This window comes from Somniosus microcephalus, chromosome 22, assembly GCF_052327205.1.
Source record: "Somniosus microcephalus isolate GS21.2 chromosome 22, FLI_Smic_1.0, whole genome shotgun sequence".
Classification (NCBI taxonomy): Eukaryota; Metazoa; Chordata; class Chondrichthyes; order Squaliformes; family Somniosidae; genus Somniosus; species Somniosus microcephalus.
Genome location: NC_141008.1, coordinates 61,138,924 through 61,162,289, shown reverse-complemented (window position 1 = coordinate 61,162,289; position 23,366 = coordinate 61,138,924). Strand labels below are relative to the sequence as shown.

Sequence of the window (23,366 nt, the reverse complement as noted above, 5' to 3'; positions counted from 1 at the left end):
AACCAAGGAATAGCCCCAAGCCCCACAGTGCAGGACACCAGCAGGGATCACAGAAACACAGAATGATACAACAGCAACAACTTGTATTTATATAGCGCCTTTAACGTAGTAAAATGCCCCAAGGCGCTGCACAGGACCGTTATCAAACAAAATTTGACACCGAGCCACATGAGGTATTGGGACAGACTTGGTCAAAGAGGTAAGTTTTAAGGAGCAGCTGAAAGGAGGAAAGAGAGGCGGAGAGGTTTAGGGAGGGAATTCCAGAGCTCAGGGCCCAGGCAGCTGAAGGCATGGCCGCCAATGGTGGAGCGATTAAAATCGGGGCTACTCGAGGCCAGAATTGGAGGAGTGCAGATATCTTGGGGGAAGGGGGTCGTGGGGCTGGAGGAGATTACAGAGATAGGAAGGAGCGAGGGCATGGAGGAATTTGAAAACAAGGATGAGAATTTTGAAATCGAGGCGTTGCTTAACCGGGAGTCAATGTAGGTCAGCGAGCACGGGGGTGATGGGTGAACAAGACTTGGTGCGAGTTAGGACACGGTCAGCAAAGTTTTGGATGACCGTTTGCGGAGGGTAGAATGTGGGAGGCCAGCCAGGAGTGCGTTGGATACAGCACAGAAGGAGGCCATTCGGCCCATCGTGCCTGTGCCGGCTCTTTGATAGAGCGATCCAATTAATCCCACTCCCCTGCTCTTTCCCCATCTCCCTGTAAATTTTCTCCCTTCAGGTATTTATCCAATTCTTAGATGAACAGAATAAAAGATGAGGTAAATCAGGAAGTAGCGATCAGGTGCTGCCAATTAGCCTGAAGATTGTCGGAAGAGAAAACCGAGGAAGGCAAGGAGCTGTACAGATTTGATGTGCTGGGAAAGAACGAGCTGGAGTCGGAGACTGTGATGAGTGTTGATTTCAACTCAGAGACGATGTAGGGAAGAGAAGGAGGATGGTGTATTGGCAGGGAAAAGATCAGCAGCAATTAATATACAGGAAACTTTTTTTTTATCCGGCACCGACGGGACCGACGTGGTGCCGGTTCATCAAAAATTCCGGATAACCGAAAGCTATAGTAAAAGATACGGAGCTGAGAGCTCCGTATAAAGCAACAAACCCTGTTGCTTAGCAACAGGTTCAGAACAATGGCCACAAGTTCCAAGCGCCTCTGTAGCTTAGCAACAGCTGCAGCCACACCCTTGCACAGCAACACATGGAGGAAGGCAAGTAATAAAACTTACCTGAACCTACTCCTGAATTTTGCCGGTTAACCGAGATTTCCGGTTATTTAGGTGCCGGTAAATCGAAAGTTTCCTGTAGTTTAAACAGAGAATCGAGCAGGGTTGCAACAGGTTGGAGATTAAGTGTCACGAATCAGGCAACCAGCTTTATCTTGTTTAGAGGGAGGTGTTAGTGAAGCCTCACCAAATATAAGCACAATATTCTAAGTGTTGAACAGATTGTGTTTATAAGACAGTTGCGAATTTTTGATGAGGAAGTAAATGTTTTGGCACTAAAAAGAGCACCGAGCCTTTAATAATGACGATGTGGGAGTTCAACTCGGGTCAGAGGCGTTAATGCGGCCAATAGATGAAGGAGAACTGAGAGAGTGGAGCTGTAAAAGATATGTGGGTTGAAATTGGTACGTGTTGGGCACGTTTTTTCAGGCGTTAAAATGGGCGCAAGGCTTCCCAATCTAGCAGTGGCACGGCCTGCACCCAATCTGCGCAGCCGTTGCGTCCCATTGCCAAATTCGTGGGGTCCATTTTTTAGGCCTCTCGATCGCTTTCTACCGATCCTCTGGCCTCTTGCTTTGGGTACCAGATGAATTTTTACCCCACTGAGAGGCAACTGTTGCTTTAACTTACGAGAGCCATGAAGAAACTGGGCCCTGAACTCCCAGCTGCCTAACCTTTGGCCCCCCCCATTCGCTATGATCCTTCTGCAGCTGTCAATTTGCTCAACCACTCCCTTACCTCCACCGTTGCCTTTTCTGCAGCAGAACTTTACTCGCTCTCTCTCATCCTGGTCAGTCCCCCAGTATGGCTGTCATCTTTGCTCCCTCAGACAGACTAGATGCAGGAAGGATGTTCCCGATGGCGGGGGAGTCCAGAACCAGGGGTCACAGTCTAAGGATAAGGGGTAAGCCATTTAGGACTGAGATGAGGAGGAATTTCTTCACCCAGAGAGCGGTGAACCTGTGGAATTCTCTACCACACAAGGCAGTTGAGGCCAATTCATTAAATATATTCAAGAAGGAGTTAGATATATTTCTTAAGGCTAAAGGGATCAAGGGATATCGGGAGAAAGCAGGGACAGGGTACTGAATTTGGATGATCAGCCAGGATCTCATTAAATGGCGGAGCAGGCTCGAGGGGCCGAATGGCCTACTCCTGCTCCTATCTTCTATGTTCTCAAGTTCAAGGGGCACAGACTTGAACGGATCTGGCACACAACTGGTGTAGCCATTCTTCACCAGATCTGGTTGGACCACATCAGCTGAGTTTCCAACCCCATATCCTCTCCAGAACAAAGACCGCCTACTTCCACCTCCATGATATCATCTGCCTCCACCCCTGCCTCAGCCCACCTTCTGCTGAAACCATCATCTATGAGGGAGCCCCGTTACTGGAGAAGAAGTCTGAGGACGAGCCACCAGTTACAATACAGATAGACTAACTTGAGAGGAAGTTCGATATAGCCTGGCACACCACTTTGGTGAGAAGGTGTTTGGAAGTGTACAGTGCCAGGTCCCCCCAAAGACTTTGGAAATGCCCAAGTCAATGACAGATGACACGCCAAAGTGTTCAAGAGCAGACGTCCAGAGATCCGCAATGTAGGCAATACAGATCAATCATGAATAAAGCCAGAACTTGCAAGGTGATAGATAACTTGATCATTTACAGGAGCAATATACAGTGCTGTGCGATCAACTTTATAGAGTAGTATTGTACAGCACTGTGAGACAGATAGACAAACAGACACTGTTGTACAAGAGTAACTTAAATCACCACTACACAGACATTATCTTAGAGAAGTGCAATGTGTTTTTCCTTTACCTGTCTTGGCAATGCAGTCTCGGAACAGCAGCCTCAACAGCAAACCTCCTCGATGATGTAGAAGGGAATTCTTGTGGTAAGAATATGTACATGTATTTGTTGTAAAAAAAAATAATAATTTAATGTAAAGGGGGCGCAAAATTGTCTAGAAGACAACAGGATGGTATTTACAGTACACCACTGTTTTCCAGATTAGTCCTGTCTGTACCTTTGCTGTTGGAGATGAGGCATATGGAAGCTGGTCATACCCCTGACCCAGCAATGGAACGCAAGATAGGTTCTAAGACCACCGTTGCTCTGACCTTTGGCCTGAAGCTCGTTCTTTGGTGCTGCCGTGGCAAGGGGATACATCACGACATAGACTTAGAGCGGACAGGAAACCAAAGAGCGAGTGAGGTGGAACCAAATGTAAACACAGTATCTCCATCGCAGGAATTTGACTAGAGTCGGAATTAGGAGCAGAGGAAGAAAGAGGAGCAGAGTATTTTAACTGCAGTTTAAGTAGCTAAGAATATAAATTTAAGTAAAACTTAACTAACACTTAAAGTAAGAATAGCAGCACAGGAAGAGAGAGTGAGGTATAGTTCCTGCAGCATGTGGCCGCCAGTATATTCATTAAAAATTACACCTGGCTTATATCTACTTGTGTCTTTTTCAGATGAAGATATCCAGTTCAGAAAGCAGACCTTACAGGAGGAAGATGAAGAAAATAAGAATGGACAGTCATGGTAAGCTTAAAGAGGGCTACTTTTTAGTATCAATTCCCTGACAGGAATGGGGAGTGGAATAAAGGGCACATTGCTCTCTCCAACTGTCTGCCCATCATTTCCGCACACCAAGGCTTCACCAAAACCTCTTCAGTTAATGCGTTAAAACAATTAGCTGTCACCACAATAGCGAAAAATCTCCTGACTGTATTTTCACCTATCTGAGTGAGTGAATTCCTCTTCTCAAACACTTTAATATGCTCCTGAATTGTTGACATTAAACGTCAAGGGTACTGCAATCTTTTACCCACACTGAAAAGTTTTTGTTATCAGTAACTTAAAGAGCAACTTGAAATCTACCTCATGCTGAATATATTTCATTAATGGGCAGTCTGGGATTGCTATCGAGGACTAGGAAAGGTGCTGTCCTGCACACCACATCCTGACCGGATCCCCCTTGTGTCAGCTGATTGGCTGAAATGGTGGCTCTCCAGCAGACAGTTGTGAGTAATTAGCGGTTCCTCCTAACAGGTTTTAATAAGGAACCGTTCTACACTGAAAGTACATCGCTGTCCTCACCTAGTTTTGTTGCCTTAATGTTGCTTGGATAGATTTTCTCCAAACCTGCTTAATGGGACCTTCTCTGATCAGAAATTGGGTTTTACTTTCCGAGGTGGGCGTGGTACTTTTTTGCGCAAGCTTACCCACGTCCTTCTTGTGTTGAAAGTAAGCGTTGAACTTACAGCCTCCTACTGTAACTCATTCTTTCCCAGCATCTAGAAACTGTGCAACTCCATGCCTCCCTGGGCCTTCCTTTCCTCTTGCAATTCTACAGGCTTTTAAAATCAAAGCTTGGCGTAGGCCAACCCCAGTTTCTTCATTAATATTGTCTTCTTTTTGACCGTAGTGGTGTCCTTCCCAATGGGCCTTGGGCCTTCACCTGAGTTTCTCAAGAAAAAACTGTTGAGTTTACTACTCGAACAATAATATTCAGTAACTCTTCTCTATCTCTCTCTGGGCCCCCGCTGTTTGCTCCAGCCCTATCTTGTTTCCTAGGTAACTAATGCTCCGGGGTCAAATGTAGTCAGGTGAAATTCAGTGCTGCTGCTCAGATTCTCTGCAGACCACATCAACGCTAATAATTATGGGAGTACTAGCTCTTAATAAGTATTATTAAACCCCCAAAAATGAATTCCCTTTTTCTCAGCCTGCTTTTTCCTCTGTTTAAATGTGGATCTCCTGAAGTGAATTATAACTTATCATGGCTTAGCCATTTGACCACACTTTCTGTTACCTTTTTCCACAGATCCTGCCACCTTTGCCCCGAAGGAGCTGGGTTCAGTGATTAGACAAAAGGACTTTTGGTCTTCACAGATGAAGCTGGGCGACAGTTAATGTACATCTCTTCTCTTCATCTGCTTTTTAATCATCTTTTCTGTAACGAATAAGGCACAATTAAATGGGGGGGGGAAAAATCAAGAGATACCCATCACCACCATTGTAAGTCAAGGGTTTGGGTGTGTTCACGTTTCTGTCTTTAATTCTGTGTAATTCTCAAGTTATAGATGTCTAGATCTTTCCATCTAGACCTTGCCATAGTCCTAACCCTGACTCACAATGGTAAGAGCAACTAGTCGAGGGCCGAGTCTACTTTTTAATTATAACCTTGTATTACAATATTTTTTGATAGAAGAGGCCGTCTCCGGGCATTGAATTGTATTCCATTTGGACTGATAGCCGATTCAAGTAGGCAGCGTAATTCTTTAGTTCAGAAATATTTGTTGTCAAATGATGTCCTTATTGGCTGTTATGTGCCTAATGATGTACTGTATTAATTAACAGGCCCTTTCAATAGGCCAGAACATATCCAATTATGTAAATGTTTCCGTTGTAATTACTGGGCCAGTTTGTTTTTCCTTTTTCTATATTTTTAAAGAAATAATAGATTATAGGGCAACAGGATGGACCGAAATGAAGAAGCATTTGATTGTTGTACCGAATATCGACGGGTATGGAGCTTGAGGCCTTTGCAAAGTCGAGTCCCAATCCTGCCGCTGCAAAAAAAACATCGATTGGAAGCTCGGCCAAAGCGGTCACTTGCGAGCGGGATGTCTTGTCCGATGCAAATGTTAAAATATTTAACTGCAGATTACAGTGGCAGTGCCATGGACTGTACAGTATATGTACCTCCGTATACAGTGCCCTACTGCCAGTATTGTAGAGGTATACACGTGAGGAGAAGAACCCACACTGTCTTACCCAAGGATTTAAACAGATCTGGAATCTGGTAATGCTTTCAACACTCAGTTTAACCATTTCACCACCCAGCCCTAGTTATGGAAAGCAAACAACATGGCAGCAATTCCAACTGGTTCTGTTTCCCCCTCAAGTGTTGTTCTTGCCCGGCGGGCTTATTGAGAACTATTTTTGCTAAAATTCCAATTGAATTCTGTCCTTTTGTTCACTTAGTTCAGCCATGTAGTGGGCAGACAGATGTGAAATTATATTGATTGAACCAAAAACATAATGACCAACCGTGCACACAGCTAGATCGGGCGCTGCCTTCTTTGGGGAGGAGTTAAGTACAAGACAGGTGCTTCCTCACGGTAATGGAGAGGGAGTCTTATGTACCTCCTTACAGCTGGTGACAGAGCAGCTTAGGCAGGAGTCTGACAACAGATCATTTATCTGGCTTTTCACCATTTTAAAAAGAGGATTAGGAGGGGGAAAAAAATTGAAATGCTGTGAGGGTTGAAGTCCTCTGGTTGCTGTGTGAAGGCAACATTATAAATGTGCTGGTGAGGGTTTCTGCAGTTTGGAACAGCTAGCAAAATCTTCCCAAACGCATTTACAATATCACTACACAAAGTGACCAAAGGAACTCTTAGCCACCGTTTCAGTACAAAGACTGTTAAAGAAATGGAACTCGGCGGTGGTGAAAGGGTTACGCGGGTGAGAAATAAGCTGGTTTTTTTCACCGTAGGTGGTTTTTAAAGAAGATTTTATGCATGAATTATAGCGCGCATTGAGGAAGCTACAGAGAAAACATGAAAGGTATCTGCATATTCAGTCCCCTCCTACTGTTGGATCCTGCGGCATCATACCTAACCTTCAGGAGCCTGCATTAGATAGAATGTCATTGAAAGTCACCACTTTTAGCAGAATATCATTTGTGTTATAATGTCTGGAACCAAGCACTAATGTAGTTTCCTTGGCAAGAGGAGGTTTATACATAAAACGGTCTGTTGGGCAACTCTTAAACCAGAACAGCACGAGTTTAAATCCCAGGGCATTCTACCATCAACATACTCGCATGAAAGAAGTTATTCAGAGTTCTATATAACAAAAGGACCTTTAATAAATCCAGGAGGCTGGAGGTAAATGCACTCTTTTTATTTTAAATCATTTAACAATTAAAATTTAAGGGAATTCACAGGCAAGTGTTTCCGTGTTCACTAGGCAAGTCTGCTGTTTCCCCATGTACACCCAGTAGGGTCATAGAGCAGGGGGGAGAAATCTTTTCTAGACAAAGTGACATCTGCTGCACGTGCAAAACTGGAACCAGGCTGCCATATAACAGGATATGAATCCAGATAGATTAGGTCAAGTATAAAGACATATAATTAAACGGCACCTCTTTTGGAATCTGTTCCAAGTTATGTACACACACAATGTCTGACCTGGACTGCTTCTTGCAGTCAAGCTCCTCTGTCTGACCTGCTCCGGGGCAGAGTCTAGTTCAGATTGACTTACTGATAACACACCCACTCCATTGCATGGGGGAGTCCTTTGCAAAGCGGTCTGCGTTGACAGTAAGGGGGAAAAATTGGGTTGCTTTGCGCTAACGGGGCGCAAAGCAACTAGCTGGCGATGACGTCATCGCCATGCGCAGAGCCCCAGCTGCGATCTTCGGGAGCGCCCCCTGACTTGCCGCCGGATGCTATGTCCGACAGGGTCAGGGGGTCTACCTGTAGCCGGGGAGGCGCTATTTAAAGGCGAGGTGTGGGGCGGCCATTTTTGTTGCTGGCTGCCTGCCAGCATCTGCCTGCGCTCCCGCCCCCAGCCTCCCCCGGTGGAGTGCCGGCTGCGCTCCAGGAGCCCGGCACTTCTCTTGAGTGCCGGGCTCTTTTGCCAGCACTCCCGATCCCCGGGGGCCCAGCTGGGTCCTGGGTCGCGCTGCGCAAGGCCCCTCCCCTTTAAGAAGGAGAGGAAGGCCGGCAATACCACGGGGCGACGTGCCGTCGCGCTGCGATATTCCCTCGCAGCGCCCCAAGAGGGATGCGGGGCGCTTCCAGTTGCGCTCCGCTTCCCTCTTGGGGCGCAACCACTCAATTTCCGGCACGGGGGGGCTAATTTTTCCGGGGCGCTAAAAGTAGCGCCCCAGCGAAGTTCGCGCCCCAAATGGGGCGCTACTCAATTTTTAGCCCTAACAGCTTAGCAATATGGGGGACAAAATAACTAATTCCATTGTTGGAAAGGAACATTGAGACATCACAGTGAATTGGGATACCACCTATTTCCCATCCTGACACCCGATGTTGAACTTCTTACTAAGCTGGGGGGTCACCCGCACTACAGGGGAAGCCTGTACAGCAACAAACGGTCCTGAGGGGGCCTCAAACAACTGAATGCATGATGGCTTCCAGTGCCTGACCTTGGGCTGGATGTAGGGGAGTCGCAGGCGCAGACCGCTTTAAACTGCTGCGTTAATCAGCGGGCCATTCTTATCCTTCACTGAGAGACTTGTTTCTGATGCATCCAGTATTATGAGTGCTAATTGGAGGAAAAACTAAGTTAAGAGCTGCGCCAAATTAAACACACCTTCAAGCACCTACAGGAAATGGTCACAGCCTGGAGTTTCTGCCCTAGTACGTGACCCATCTTGTATCTAAATAACACCCTGTTGTATTTTACCATTGCATCATACTCAGAATTTGACAGTGCTCTATCTGTACTGGTCCCAGTATGACCTGGTTCGAATGTATCATTATTACTATCCAAGTGTTTTCAGTGTGTTGTGAGAGGGAAAAGCTTTGCTGTTAGGAGTTCTTTTTTAAAATGTGACGCACGGAAGTTTTGCCTCGTGTAAAGTTACAGCATGGAATATGTTTCTAATCATTCAGGGCAGTTAGCGAACTATGGGATTCGGACTGCATGTTGTAAAAATAAAAGTAGCTTCTGCCCAGTCCCAGCACAACTACAGATGAATCGCAGCACACAAAATGTGTCTTACGTTTTGTCAGATACAGTATATTGTAGTTGCCTTATAGTTAAATCTGTTAAATTGCAGTGAGGCAGGAACAGTATTCCCTTTGCTGGCTTGTCGAGGATGTTCGTTGAGTTAAATGTAAGGAGGTCTAGTTGGCCATATAGTGCGGCACCATAGTCTTGGAATCTGGGGTTTCGCGCCCACGTTTAACTGCCCCATGTGTCTAGACGTCCTTCCTCCAAATTAGTGAGATACCAGTTTGCTGGAGTTAGCCACCAAGGTGGCTGCCAAATGGGACAGAGAGGAAATCATCAAGGATTCCACTTTGGGCTTCAGTGCACCTTACTGACTGACCACAGGGCAGCATTGATGGAGACCATGGAGCTGTCTATGGTCACCAGGTACCTCGATGGGGAGGGAATGGAGGTCAAACAGTCTAAATATGAGTAAAAGCAGTGGTTGATGAATTGAAATTCGTGCCATTGGACTCGATCAATGCTGGAAGCTGATGGGCCCAACATGAGTGCACAAGGTTTTTCTACAGGGTGCCACACATAGGGGAAGGGGCAGCAGTCAAGGTAACTCTCCCAGAACCATGGCACAATCTTTGCCACCAAGCCATGAAGAAGCACAAGTGCCAGAAATGCTGTGGCATCCCATGCTGGTAGTTGGAAAAAGACTGACTATTGCTTTGCCACTGCGTTTGCCCCACACCTTTTAAAGGGTGACCAAGATCTCTTCCCCCCCCCACCCCACCCATTTTTGGAACCTGGAGAGATCCTATATGCAGGTTCGGTAGAATTGGGTCAAAACCAGGTACGATTCAGGACTCAGCATGGAGCAATTGGAATGAATGAGATAAAATAGCTTGCAGTATTGCAGTGTTCGCATCACTGGACAAAGCTAGCAGAAGGGATAAACTGCAGGAAAAGGAGCACAGGGGGAAAATAATATGGAAAACTAGGAATTGGAACGTTTCAGCCTTTACAGGTCAGTAAAGGACGATGCTGCTTCCTTGACCACTTTAAGGAACTCATTGAAATATCTGAATCTGTCGAGTCTTTGAAGCATGTCTGATCCACGTTGGCTGTGATACATCCCGCTGTCACACATTCCCTGAACAAAATTATTTAAAGCTGTTCTGTTACGCATAATGTGTGTTAGGGAATGTTTTCTAAATTCTTCACTGCGCTTGTCAGAGGTCTTGCTCCAGCGCTGAGTTGTGGCTTCTGTGAAGTTGCGTTTGAAGTTTGCTTTTCTCGGGCTGTGCCAGGCGATTAGTTTGGTAACTGATTCATCCTCTTTTAGTGGTTATTTTCTTCTCCCACGCCGTGTGCCAGTCACTGACTGAGGGGGCAGCTGAGGGAGCTTTCCCGCAAGCGCTGCCAACGCTGTTTCTGACTGCTCACTAACGTTCGTTGACTTGCCTGCCAAATTTCCTTCCCTCCCTTTGGCGATGGTGCCTAGCCCCTGCTTGGCATCTTGTCCAAATAGCCCGGTCAAGAGCACTAACTTGATGCATGGATAATCGCAGGAGAAAGCCCACATACTACATTCTGTGGCACAGCGCCCTGATGTGCCAGGCTCCTGTGCCAACAGACTAATCAATGAATATTCAAATAATTGTTTGACTATTCTGATAATTAAAGTTATTGTAACATTTTCCTGTAATCTATAATCTATCAATTTTATCCAAAGGAAAGGCTTAAGTAACATTGCATGTTTCAGCATGTCTGGATCAAGATTTTCAGAGTAAAGTTACATTTCATAAATATTAAACAGCTCATATACAGCCTCATTATTTTTGCAGCGATTGGTATTTGAATATTCCACATAAAATGTGGCATTGAGCCATAATTGGGGTAACTTTGTAAATTAATCATTTTTAAATGCAGTGGAGCCTTGTTGCACCAGATAGCTTAGAGCAAATGAATAAACTGAGCAGGAGGAGAACTGATGAGATGTTACTGGAAAGGAACTAGGATGCGGACAGAACATAGACAACAGGGATGTGTAGAGTTGCCAACTCTGGTTGGATGTATTCCTGGAGGTTGTATCATGACCCCCAGCCGCCCCACCCAGTCAAACAGCCCCCCCCCCCCGACCCCCCAATATTTTTATAACTAAGAAACTAGATTTTTCAAATAAAATTAAGAAAGCTCAAAATGCTTTGTTTTATTTTCCAGGGTTTGCTCACAGCAGTGTCCAAGAGATTAATCTTCAATCTCCGGAGACTCCAGGGCAATCCTGGAGGGTTGGCAACCCTCGGGATATACCTTCGGCTAGTTTCTTTATTTGTGCTGCGTTTTGGAAAGATCTCAAAGGGGGAAGAGTTTGTGTTGTGGTGGCGATCTGCCCACACACTGATGTTCATTGTATTGAGCGGGAATGGATGGAGGTTTAAGCTCACAATCCCATCATTTCTGGATACGAACAGTGTGGCGTAGAGCATTGGATTCGAGCTGTGGCCTCTCTCGGTAGGGTAAGGGGGGTGTAGGGGGAGATTGGAGGAGATGGTCACAACATGCTGCTGAATACAGGGAGATTTGGCAGAGGCCGAGCGAGGGTCATGCGCCTGCTGCAAGCGGGCAAAGAAAAGAGGTCAAATATACAGGTTGTCGGGGGCGGGGGGGGGGTGGTTGTGGATTTACACAGTGACGTAATAAAACTCACTCCGCACTTGGTTTGAGTATAAAGCAAGGCTTTAATCAACTTGTTTCAGAAAATGGAGGTCTAGTTGTACTTCACTAGTTCCTTGTCTTACAAAATGTCCCTGGAAAGCTGGGCCCACGCCCGAGTATTTATACTCCTTGGACAGCGCCACCAGCTGGCCGTCCAGTGTTATTTCATAGGTAGTTTCTCGATGATGAGATTTATGACACACAGTACCCCCACTGAAAATACATTTTAAAATCTGAGTGGGAAGTTGTTAGATGCTCCACCCTCTCCCCAGCCTGACCTCCTTTAAACCCTCATAAACGTGGCAGAGACTCCAATCTCCTGCTCCCAGTTGTGATCTGACCGTGCGAAACAAACCTAGCCTGCCTTACCCTTTTGTTTGCTGTGCGATCGCACCTTTAAAGAGGGTGTGTTCACAGTCTTCGAACTGTATCTGTTCGGTGTATTTGTCATTCACAGAATGCCACACAGTGAAGGACTGTCCAATAAAAGGAAAACAGACATGGAGCCTTATGCACAGGTCTCTAGGATCCTTTGACGTCTTCTGCCTGTGTGTAGGATTAGCCTTGCCTGGTGGCACTCAATTATTTATATATATATATATATAGGTTTGTGCTATCTCGGAGATACTGATTGAAGCTTATATATAAACATATACAGGAGGCTATTTTCCAACTTGGCACTCGCGATCGAGAGCCCTGCTTGCCAAGAGTGCATCTCAGAAATTCAGCTGCACACTTCCCACGATTTTCCAACTGTTTAGGATATTCGTCCTTCAGAGAACTGTGCGCAGCCCGAGTTTCTGATGCGCCCTCTGGGCAGGTCCCGCCCCCGACTGGGAGCGCCAAGTCAAAATGTGAACACAGTACAATTACCGTGATTGCTGGAATGCAGTTATCCCTTCTATTGCATTGCTGCTTTTTGAACCCTGAATGGAGAATCCATTATTGTTATACAAGTGAACCTGGAGTTGGTTTTGGTGAGATCTGCGGAGGCTGCTGACTCCACTGTCGCCCTGGTGCGGGTGAACTGTTTCAGTCATGTGCAAAACTAAACGGGTAGAACGCCAGTTATGGGCAAACCCATAATCTGTCTCATACTGTGACGGGGATGGCCAGTGATTCAGGATTGTTTTTCCTATTGTTATCACTGAAAAATAACCTAGGACTAGATAATAGATTCAGATCAATGTCCCCCCCTAGAGAGATTGTATTCAAACCTGTACACTGGTCTATTTCCTCTTGGAGATATTGTATTCAAACCCATTTAAAGGACTGTGACATCTTGGAAGTACTGTATCTGATCTTGGATTAAATATTAATTGTATTTAATCGTGTGCACAGCTCTATACCATCCTGGAGATGTTGTATTCAAAGCTTGGCAGAGGCTCACGGAGCCTTGGGGGCACAATAGTCAAACCTACATGTACATTGATGCCAATTTGAGGATAATGTATTCAGAGCTATATATCGCTCCACGGTGTCCTGGTGACTCTCAGTTTAAACATATTTGTTTTGTGAAGCTATATGCATTCAGGAACTTTGTAAAAAAAAAAATGTCTAATTTTGTGGGTATGTTTTTCCCGGTGATGGCGTTTTTGATTTTAAAGGTTGTGCAGAATGAGTGTTTAAAAGAGAAATGTACCTGAAACTTGATGAATGAGTGAAAGCCGCTGGTTTGTGTATATTACTGGAACTCAAATTGCTGTAAAAATAAAGTAATTTATTGGGCCAGAAATTCGGGTCGGAGGTTTCCCACGGGCGTAACCTGCACTTACCTAGCACGCCTGCCGTTGTGCTGTGGGGCCGTGTGGGATTCCGATCCTGGGCCTCCTCCAGCTGCCGGCGCGCAGTGCTCACGTATCCCAGCGGCGCAGTTAATTCGCAGCGTCCCCTGGGATCACGTGGGCCATGGGGAGCCAATCGGAGCAGGGAATCTCCATTCATAGATTTGACAGGAAGACCTGTCAAATCTATGAATAGAGATCAGCCCCAAAACCTAAGTAAAATTTCAAATACATTTTTTAAAAAATCACATTTTTAAAATAACTATTAAATTACATAAATTGACTATTTTAAACAAAAATTAAATTTTTGAAAAAATGTATTAAAGTTTTTAACGGGGCTAAAAATAAACTTACCTTTCTTTAAAGTATTTTAAAATGAAAAACCTGTAGAAAAAATGTTTTAATTTTACATAATTGACCTCTTACCTTGTTAAAAGCAGGCCTTGCGACTCTTTTTTCACGCGCAGCTGCTAGGGACTTACCCGCACGGAGAAACCTGTAAAAAAAATAAAAATCTGAAGTTCCAGGCCTACGCACTGCCTCTCCGGCGCATGCGTTTGACCTCCGAACACCTTCCTTCAAGGGAACGGAAGTTTCGGTTTCCAGCACATGCGCAGTGCATGAGCGAAACCGGCACTTCCGTTGGCCTTACGGGTGAGTGCACAGCACGTACTCACCCGTGGGGACCCAAATTTCTGGCCCTAATATTCATGTAACGGGAAATTTAACTGTTGTTTGGCCCATGGCTGTCTGCACCAATTTAATAAGCGTTTATAAACTGGACAACTCGTACTGAGGGTTATCGGTGTGACATGACTGGTAGCTTGGCTTACAGCTTTTTTTTAAATTTGCTCGATTCTAATATCAGTTTGAGGTACTGCCTTCTACGCGGACTACCCAGTACCCCGCTCATCCCCACAGTATCGTGAGAAGTTAGAAATGCTATGATATTATCCTACATTACAACAGTGACTACACTTCAAAAGTACTTCATTGCCTGAGGTTGTCAAAGGCGCTATATAAATGCAAGTCTATCTGTATATTGCTCATTATCTGTAATACATGCGCACGCATACTTGCACACGCATACACATATGCACACTCAAACATGCACACACTCACATGCGCACTAGCACGTGCACACACTCATCTGTGTGCACACTCATGCATATGCGCGCGCACTCAAGCGTACACACACTCACGCACAGACACACTCTCATGCGCAAGTCCACACACCCACAGTCATGCACACACACACACCCACAGTCATGCACACACCCACAGTCATGCACACACACACACTCACAGTCATGCACAAACACACACACTCAGTCATGCACACACACACACCCACAGTCATGCACAAACACACACACTCAGTCATGCACACACACACTCATGCACACACACACACACACCCACAGTCATGCACACACACACACTCACAGTCATGCACACACACACACACTCAGTCATGCACACACACACACCCACAGTCATGCACAAACACACACACTCAGTCATGCACACACACACTCATGCACACACACACACACACCCACAGTCATGCACACACACACCCACAGTCATGCACACACACACACTCACAGTCATGCACACACACACACACATCTCGTGCTGGAGGAACATGAGCTTTCCAAGCACAGAGGGGTAGGGAACAAGCATTCTGTGATAACGCCACGGCCCTTGCCTGTGGATTAATGGGGTTACCTTGCTTTGTTGCAATGACATGTCCTCCATTTGTTACTAGTTCACTGCCTGTTAGCCTGCTCCCTCCACTTCATCATAGGCTGAGCCCTCAGTCTTTGGACTCTCTCTGCAGCCCTCCTCCTCTATTTCTGAAGCCTCTTAAAACCTCCTCCCCTCCGCTCCCTGCTCGTACTCCATGCCATTCTCTCTCCTCCCCCCCCCCCCCATAAACTACTGAGATGTTCATCTGAGTGAGGGTTTGTTGTAAATGCTGTAATGTTCTGAATCAGTTACCTCTGCAGATTTAACCCTTTTTGTTAAGTTAAATTTCCTGCCAGTGTCTTGGTTTTGAAGTACAGTGATTTGTGATTTGCCTTCAGATGACCCGCGGAGAAAGGAAATTGAAATGGGGTAAATATTCCGATTTAGTTAGATTTGCCCGTATATAGTTATAAAGAGCATTTCTTGAATTAATTTTAAAAAAAATGGTATCTTCAACTATGAACTCTTGAATTCAAATCTGCTTCTGTCAAGAGTGGTAAGAGTTAAAGGAAAATCTTTTAACAGCAAAAGAACAGAAAAATAATCTTAAATTTATATTTGAGTGTTAAAATGTGAGAAATGTAGATGGAAAATGTGAACCTATGACCGTATTATATGCCTGTTGCTCCTACATTAATGTACAAAAAAGTATGTTGAGTTTGTGATGTTGGTATCTTAGAGTATATTTCCATATCTGATTTTTTTTCTTAATAAACTTAATGATGTTTTGTTTGTTAATAGTGATCTTCAATTATAATAAACTTGTGTTGTACTCTCCACGCCTTTTGTTCAACGACAGTGTTTGTTCTTTGACATTCAGGGTCTCGGCACAGTGAAATGAGTCAATTTAATCTAGTCACAGCTTTAATGTTCTCTCGATTCCTGAAGACACTGACTCATCACTGCTTTACGGTTCCCAGGGTGCTCTCTGATTGCTCACACAAGCGTCCAGTCTTCATCTGTAAGCCTCGAGACTGAGAGTTTGTGGGCTATTTGATTGTAGGTGGCATCACATCCGAGCCTTGCCCGATGTCCAAAGAGACATCGCTACTCCACAAGCTTTACTTTCTAGCAAAGGTCACTGGATAGTGATGGAGGACAGGAACGCTAACTGATTCCCCCCTCCCTAGCTCAGTGACACTCAAGCCGATTGTAACACTCCCAATAGCCACCCTTGAGATCAGTTAACATAGTGCAGACTGAGAAACAAACAGACCAGGGATCTTCTCGTTGGTATGGCTCAGTTATACACTGACCTTACCAATGGAGTCAGCCTGATTTTTTTTTTTTTTACTATTACTGAGAGACTAAGGTGAAGTGGCCTATAGGGCAGGACAGCACCAGGGTTGGAAAGAGTAAGAGACGGTGAGGTAAGCCCAGGAAGTAGTGATTGGATTACAAGAATACGATGGAGGAAACAGACAGTGGGTTGAAGGCTAGGAAGGGAAAAGTTACCTGGCAAAATTCTCATGGGAGGCGGCAATGGTATGACTTGAGATTCAAAAAGAACCAGGTGATCAAGGTGGAGCCTCCCCTTGTAGTACCAGATATTGAGATAGAGTTGCATTCATGATGCTATTACAATGAGGTTCCCCTCAGCATCCCCTCCCACTATGAAAGGCTCATGATGTAACCTCTTGGCGGTATAATACACCTGGTACATGTGATGAAGCCTTCAGGAAAACGTCGAACCAGAGATGACAACTCTATTCAGATGGTGACTGTCCTGCATTTTCCGTGTTAACAAAACAGCAATATGTCTTTCGTATGAAGAAAAGTTTCTTGCAAGTAGAATGACCTCGATAATGTGCATTGGAAAAGTACAGTCATTCTCTTCCCATGGCTTTTGAGTCCAAACTAATTCTTTCTGTACATCTTTCCTGTGTCGGCTGTGGCTCAGTGGGTAGCACACCTGCCTCTGAGTCAGAAGGTTGTGGGTTCAAGTCTCACTCCAGGGACTTGAACACATAAAGCTAGGCTGATACTCCAGTGCAGTGCGAAGGGAGTGCTGCACTGTCGCAGGTGCCGTCTATCTGATGAAATGTTAAACCGAGGCCCCGTCTGCTCTCTCAGGTGGATGTAAAAAGATCCCATGGCACTATTTCGAAGAAGAGTAGGGAAGTTATCCCCAGTGTCCTGGCCAATATTTATCCCTCAACCAACATCACTAAAACAGGTCACATTGCTGTTTGTGGGAGCTTGCTGTGCGCAAATTGGCTGCTGTGTTTCCCACATTACAACAGTGACTACACTTCAAAAAGTACTTCATTGGCTGTAAAGTGCTTTGAGACGTGAAAGGCGCTTTACAGCGTCTGTGGAGAGAGACCCTGAGTTAATGTTTCAGGTCAATGACCTTTCGTCAGAACCTTTCCTTTTTGCCAGTTCTGACGAAGGGTCACCACAGATGCTGCCTGGCCTGCTGAGTATTTCCAGCATTTTCTGAGTTTATTTTAGATTATTCCAGCATCCGCAGTGTTTTGCTTTTGTGATTCTATCTGCACATCTTTCAACAATAATATGGGCAGCTCGTTCAGGCTTGTTACTGTCTTGTTGCATGAATCCAAATGACGCAGACTAATTTGTTGTTTAGATGCTAAGTACCTATTGTACGAAACAACGGCAATCAATATTCAGCTCGCATTCGCCTGGCTTTAAAATGGACCACAAATTCTCTTCAGCTGTAAGCAGATGCCAATTTAATGTAAAAAAAAAGCATTTTAAAAACATACTATTGATGCATGTTACTTCTCTCAGAGCATTGCAAGTCACACCTGGTTAAATATACACGTGTTGTCACACATACACTAGAATTGTGTTTCTCCGTTTCACTTTCACACTCGAACACACTGATCGGAGCTGTGTTCTGAATTTCAATCTGTCCAATTACGCAGTGGACAATTTTTCCAAGTCTGTTTTTTTCCCGCTCACAGCTTTTCCCATTTGCAGGGCTATGGGGAAAGAGCAGTGTGGTGGGACTAATTGGATAGCTCTTTCAAAGAGGCAGCGCAGGCACGATGGGCCGAAAGGCCACCGTCTCTGCTGTATCATTCCGTGAAGGAGAGGCTGATGGAGTCTCACATTTTTGAGGCGCTAGGAAAGAATTGAGTTGGAGTAGGAAACAGCGATGAGTCTTCAGTTCAACACAGGGAGGATATAGCAAGGGTGAGGAGTTGTTGAAGGGAAAAGTAAGTGTTTGTCACAAAAAATTAAAAACAACCTCCTTAGAGGCAGCTTTAGCAACGAAGGAATGTGAAATGTTCCATCTGAGGTCAGAGAAAATGGCCTCTTGTTTCTGCTCCAAGCTATCCAGCATTGTCAGACATGATGCGGCACCCACACTCTGGTGTTTACTGAAAGGTTCCTTCTTTGGCCAATGTCTCCCGCTTTGCTCCTCTGCTCCTCAGCTCGGCCCTTTTTGGGGCTTTAACAGGAACCTTGGGATGGAGTAAATCTGTGCAATGATTGCTGTTTAACAAGCAATTAACAAAGCAGGGGCAAAAGCACTACCTTCAATCTGAGCGTTAACATAGAGTCATAGCAGCACAGGAGGAGGCCATTCAGCCCATCGAGTCCGTGCCGGCTCTCTGTAGAGCAATCCAGTCAGTCCCATTCCCCTGCTCTATCCCCGTAGCCCTGCAAGTTTATTTCCCTCAAGTGCCTATCCAGTCTCCCCTTGAAAACATTGAGTGTCTCCGCTTCCACCACTTCCGTCGGCAGCGAGTTCCAGGTCCTCGCCACTCGCTACATAAAAAGGTTTTTCCTCACGTCCCCCCTGTATCTCTTGCCCAAAACCGTAAATCTGTGTTCCCTAGTCCTTGTACCATCAACTAGTCGTCGTACGTGTCTTCACACTGTTCCCTTTGGGGAACTGTATGAAGTGGTGGAAGGATTTCTGGCTGCGATTAACACTCCTTCCGTGACAGTAACCATCTTCGTACCAGCCATTCGGGTGGTTAGTCCTATGGCGGGAGGGTTTTATGGGCTCCCACAACCCATACGAGGGGGGGGCCCACCCACACCCACGGACGCAAGTATCCTGCTGGATGTCAACCCAGAATTTAGAGCCGGAGCTCCGACTCCACTTGCCGAGACTGTCTGGAGCGGGGTTCGGAACCCTACACCTTCTGGCTCAGCGGCGGGGATGCTACCGCTACGCCAAAGGCCCACTCCCATCAACTAGTGGGAACAGCCTTTCCCAGTCTAGCCTATCCAAACCCATCATAATCTTGTACACCTCTATCAAATCACCCCTCAACCTCCTTTGCTCTAATGAAAACAAATCCAGCTTCTCCAACCTGTCCTTGTAGCTAAGATTCCCCATCCCTGGAACCATTCTGGTAAATCTCCTCTGCACCCTCACAAGGGCCTTGTGCCAGAATAATTTCTGGACCATGGGAAAAAGTTAACAACCACTCAATTAACATAAATTTCCAAGATTATTACCCCTTAATGCACAAATAACACATGCAACAGCTCTAATGAACGGAGCAAATTCAATCCCCCGGTCGCTATCCAGTAACTCCTCCCTTGGAAAGTTCCTGTGTGAGGACTAGACTGAGCTCACCATTGATGTCCCTGCCCTTCCCCATGAATGATCTGCTGACACTCACTAACTAGGCTCACACTTGAAGAATGGTCACTTCAGCCAGGGTCGCAGATACCGAGGGAAATGTACCTGTATTATTACTGTATCTGCTCTCCAGTCCTAAGCAAGGTCTGGGCGGGAAAAAAAAAACAGCTTCCCACAAAAGGCAGCATTTCTCAAATCACAATCCTGTTGAAAGCTGATTTCAGTACATTTTTAAATCATATAGTACAGCACACAAGGAGGTCATTCGGCCCATCGAGTCTGCGCCGGCTCATTCGAAGAGCAATCCAGTTAGTCCCACTCCTCGCTCTTGCCCCATATCCCTGCAATTTTGTCTCCTTCAAGTATCCAATTCCCTTTTGAAGGCTACAATTGAATCTGTATCCATCATCCTATCAGGCAGTGCATTCCAAATCCTAACCACTCGTTGCGTAAACAAGTTTTTCCTCGTTTCCTCTGGTTCTTTTGCAATGTCGAGGAAAATCCTGCGACGTCTTTACAGTTGTGCATGTGCCGTCCATGCTTTGTAAAGCAGATGTTCCTCTAATACGCGGTGCCATGGCCAGTTCTCCTCGCCAATCACACAGGGGCCTTGAGCAACTCTCAACGCTTCAGGGTCTTGTCAAAGGCCCGCATTCCATCTTGGGTTCAAAGGGGAAAGGCTGAATCCTTTGAGCTCAGGTTTTCCTTTCTAAATCATGTCCCTGGTTCTAGAATTGTGGAGTTTGATAAGCGTGTTTTCAAAACCAACCATCACATTGCCCGATCGAGTCCGCATGTCAAATCTGTTGATGACCAGCTGAATTATATGATGAGCATTATCACCGGTACGCTTTTATCGACACCAACACCTTGGCTGCCCGTGCTTGCAAACATCGCAGCACCTCATCTACGCCGCGAATATGCAGTCTCCAGAGAATACAACCGCTACACCAGCAAAGACATGCCGATCCAGGCCGACTTGAACAACCTACCACCAACCCGTCTCTCATCTAGAAGGCCATTTTGGACCGTCGCCGAAGCCCTTCAGCGATCTCCCCTCAGCCTTGATGACCGATGGCAAAATGCTTGGAAGAACTGTGATATACGGAAAGGATTCCTTATAGAGGACCCCACAGTCCAACCTGAAGGAGCAAACCTTCCTCGCAAACAGTGGACAACCATCAACCGCCTCAGAACCGGTCATGGTCGATGCTGCCGCCTTCTCCATTGATGGAAGATTAAAGCATCCCCATCATGCGACTGTGGAGCTCCTGATCAGACCCTGGAGCACATCATTGAGCACTGCCCTCAGAGGAAACTCACAGGCAGCCTACAAGATATCCACGCTGTTACACCGGAAGCTTTGGCCTGGATATCCGACTTAGATATTGACATTTGATTTGCTTTGCTACTACCGTACGAAAGAAGATGACCCGATTGGTCAGCGCTGTTTTGTAATGCTCTCAGTGCTTCGCGGTTCTGATTTCACTTCCCATCCAGATCCATAATCTGCTGTTTATTGGCCAACATGCCCTCTACCAGCTCCTCCAACTCAGTCAGGTAGCTCATCACCATTCCACACCATCTTGGTGTCAGCTGTGGTTCAGTGGATCAAAAGGTTGTAGGTTCAAGTCCCACTCCAGGGACAAGCTAGGCTGACACTCCCAGTGCAGTGCTGAGGGAGCGCTGCGCTGTCGGAGGTGCTGTCTTTCGTATGAGACTTTAAACCGAGCCCCTGTCTGCTCTCTCGGGTGGACGTAAAAGATCCCATGGCATTATTTCGAAGAAGAGCAGGGGAGTTGTTATCCCCGGTGCCCTGGCCAATATTTATCCCTCAATCAACATAACAAAAAAACAGATTATCTGGTCATTATCATATTGCTGTTTGTGGGAGCTTGCTGTGCGCAAATTGGCTGCCGCGTTTCCCACATTACAACAGTGACTACACTTCAAAAAAGTACTTCGTTGGCTGTAAAGTGCTTTGAGACATCCGGTGGCCGTGAAAGGCGCTATATAAATGCAAGTCTTTTTCTTTTTTTTATCTTCACACAGGAACAAACCCATGTTTAAGCAGTGTTCGATCTCTGCAACATGGCGGCCGTTTGTTTTTATTTTGACTATCACGTATTTCAAGAACTGCTGAAATTTTGCAAGTCCTCCCACTCCCCGCCTCCAAATCAATTAATGAAACGCAATCCTCTTCCAAATTAGCCTGACTGTTCCAGAATTGTTGAGCCCAAATATAGAAAAGTTTTACAAAAGCAAAATACTGCGGATGCTGGAAATCGGAAATAAAAACAGAAAATGCTGAAAATACTCAACAGGTCAGGCCCCATAGTCTCGCCCCCCCCACCTATCTCTGTAACCTCCTCCAGCCCCACAACCCCCCCCCCCCCCGAGATATCTGCGCTTCTCTAATTCTGGCCTCTTGAGCATCCTTGATTTTAATCGCTCCAGCATTATCAGCCGTGCCTTCAGCTGCCGAGGCCCTAAGCTCTGGAATTCCCTCCCTAAACCTCTCCGCCTCTCTACCTCTCTCTCCTCCTTTAAGACACTCCTTAAAACCTACCTCTTTGACCGAGCTTTTGGTCACCTGTCCTACCATCTTATTATGTGGCTTGGTGTCAAATATTGTTTTATAACGCTCCTGTGAAGTATCTTGGGGCGTTTTACTACGTTAAAGGCGCTATAAAAATACAAGTTGTTGTTGAGATTAGTTGCACTGACCAGTTTCCACCACTATGTGGTGCTCTAATAAAAGAAATATTGGGCCAAAATTTGCTGGCAAAGTAACAAGGCATTCACAACACCGCCATTATTAATGTGTAAAAAAAACTGCATTTTGTGACAAGCAAGAGATCCGCCATGAGTTGTGAGTCGCTACAAATTGCTGGATGATTTACGCCTCTCCGCTGTTAGCCTCGCGAAAATGAGAGCTTGTCGTCAACCTCCTCATGAGCATTTAGAAATTGCTGGATATGCAGCGTAAATACGAATGAATCTCGACGCAGATATTTAGGGGACGTAATTTTACGTCGTAAGGACCCTGTTAATGATGTGATTAATGGTCCTGACACAAAACTCAACCTCTGAGGCCCAGAAAGGGAACAATTGAAACTGTGGATTCTCACTCCTACAGGTAGTAAATTGTTCCTAGAGTTTTGTTAAATTTTACATTTTAAATGGCTCTTTTTGTCTCTCTCTTAATCCAATCTTTCTTTCCCTCTCTTTAGTTCTCTTTCTGTATATAATTTGACTCTAATTCACCCTATTTCCTTCTCCATTCACTCTGTTTCTTTCTCTGTCCTTAAATTTCATTAGTTAAGGAGATAGACGATTGGACCCGACGTTCAGGAAGTCCCCGGTGCCCTGTTGACCACACCATGCCGTTATCAAAGCAAATGTCCAGCAATTTGCACCGCAGAAATATTATGACCTGAAGGGTAGGGGGAAAAATCCAATTCACGGCGTTCGCTGCAAGGTGTCCCACTCCAGAATTGGGCCATAATCAGGCAATCTTCAAACTTTTTTGAGGGGATGAAATTGCTCACTTTGTTCCCTTTTCCAGGCGCCCTGATGCCAAGTTGCATCAACTGGTGGCTAGGAGACCAAT

General features: G+C 45.6%; 1 protein-coding gene and 1 pseudogene across 1 annotated transcript in view; one reads left to right on the top strand and one right to left on the bottom strand.

Moving 5' to 3' along the window:
- cuedc1b (CUE domain containing 1b) overlaps window positions 1-15,962 on the top strand; it is a 217,652-nt gene extending 201,690 nt beyond the window's left edge. The window contains exons 10-12 of the mRNA XM_085964907.1: window positions 3,068-3,126; window positions 3,709-3,778; window positions 5,064-15,962. Coding sequence (XP_085821033.1) covers window positions 3,068-3,126; window positions 3,709-3,778; window position 5,064 — 130 coding nt within the window. The 3' untranslated portion in view covers window positions 5,065-15,962. The remainder of the gene's footprint in view (window positions 1-3,067; window positions 3,127-3,708; window positions 3,779-5,063) is intronic.
- Window positions 15,963-20,374: 4,412 nt separating this feature from the next.
- Window positions 20,375-21,328, bottom strand: LOC147102446 (p53 and DNA damage-regulated protein 1-like; annotated as a pseudogene).
- Window positions 21,329-23,366: the final 2,038 nt, after the last annotated feature.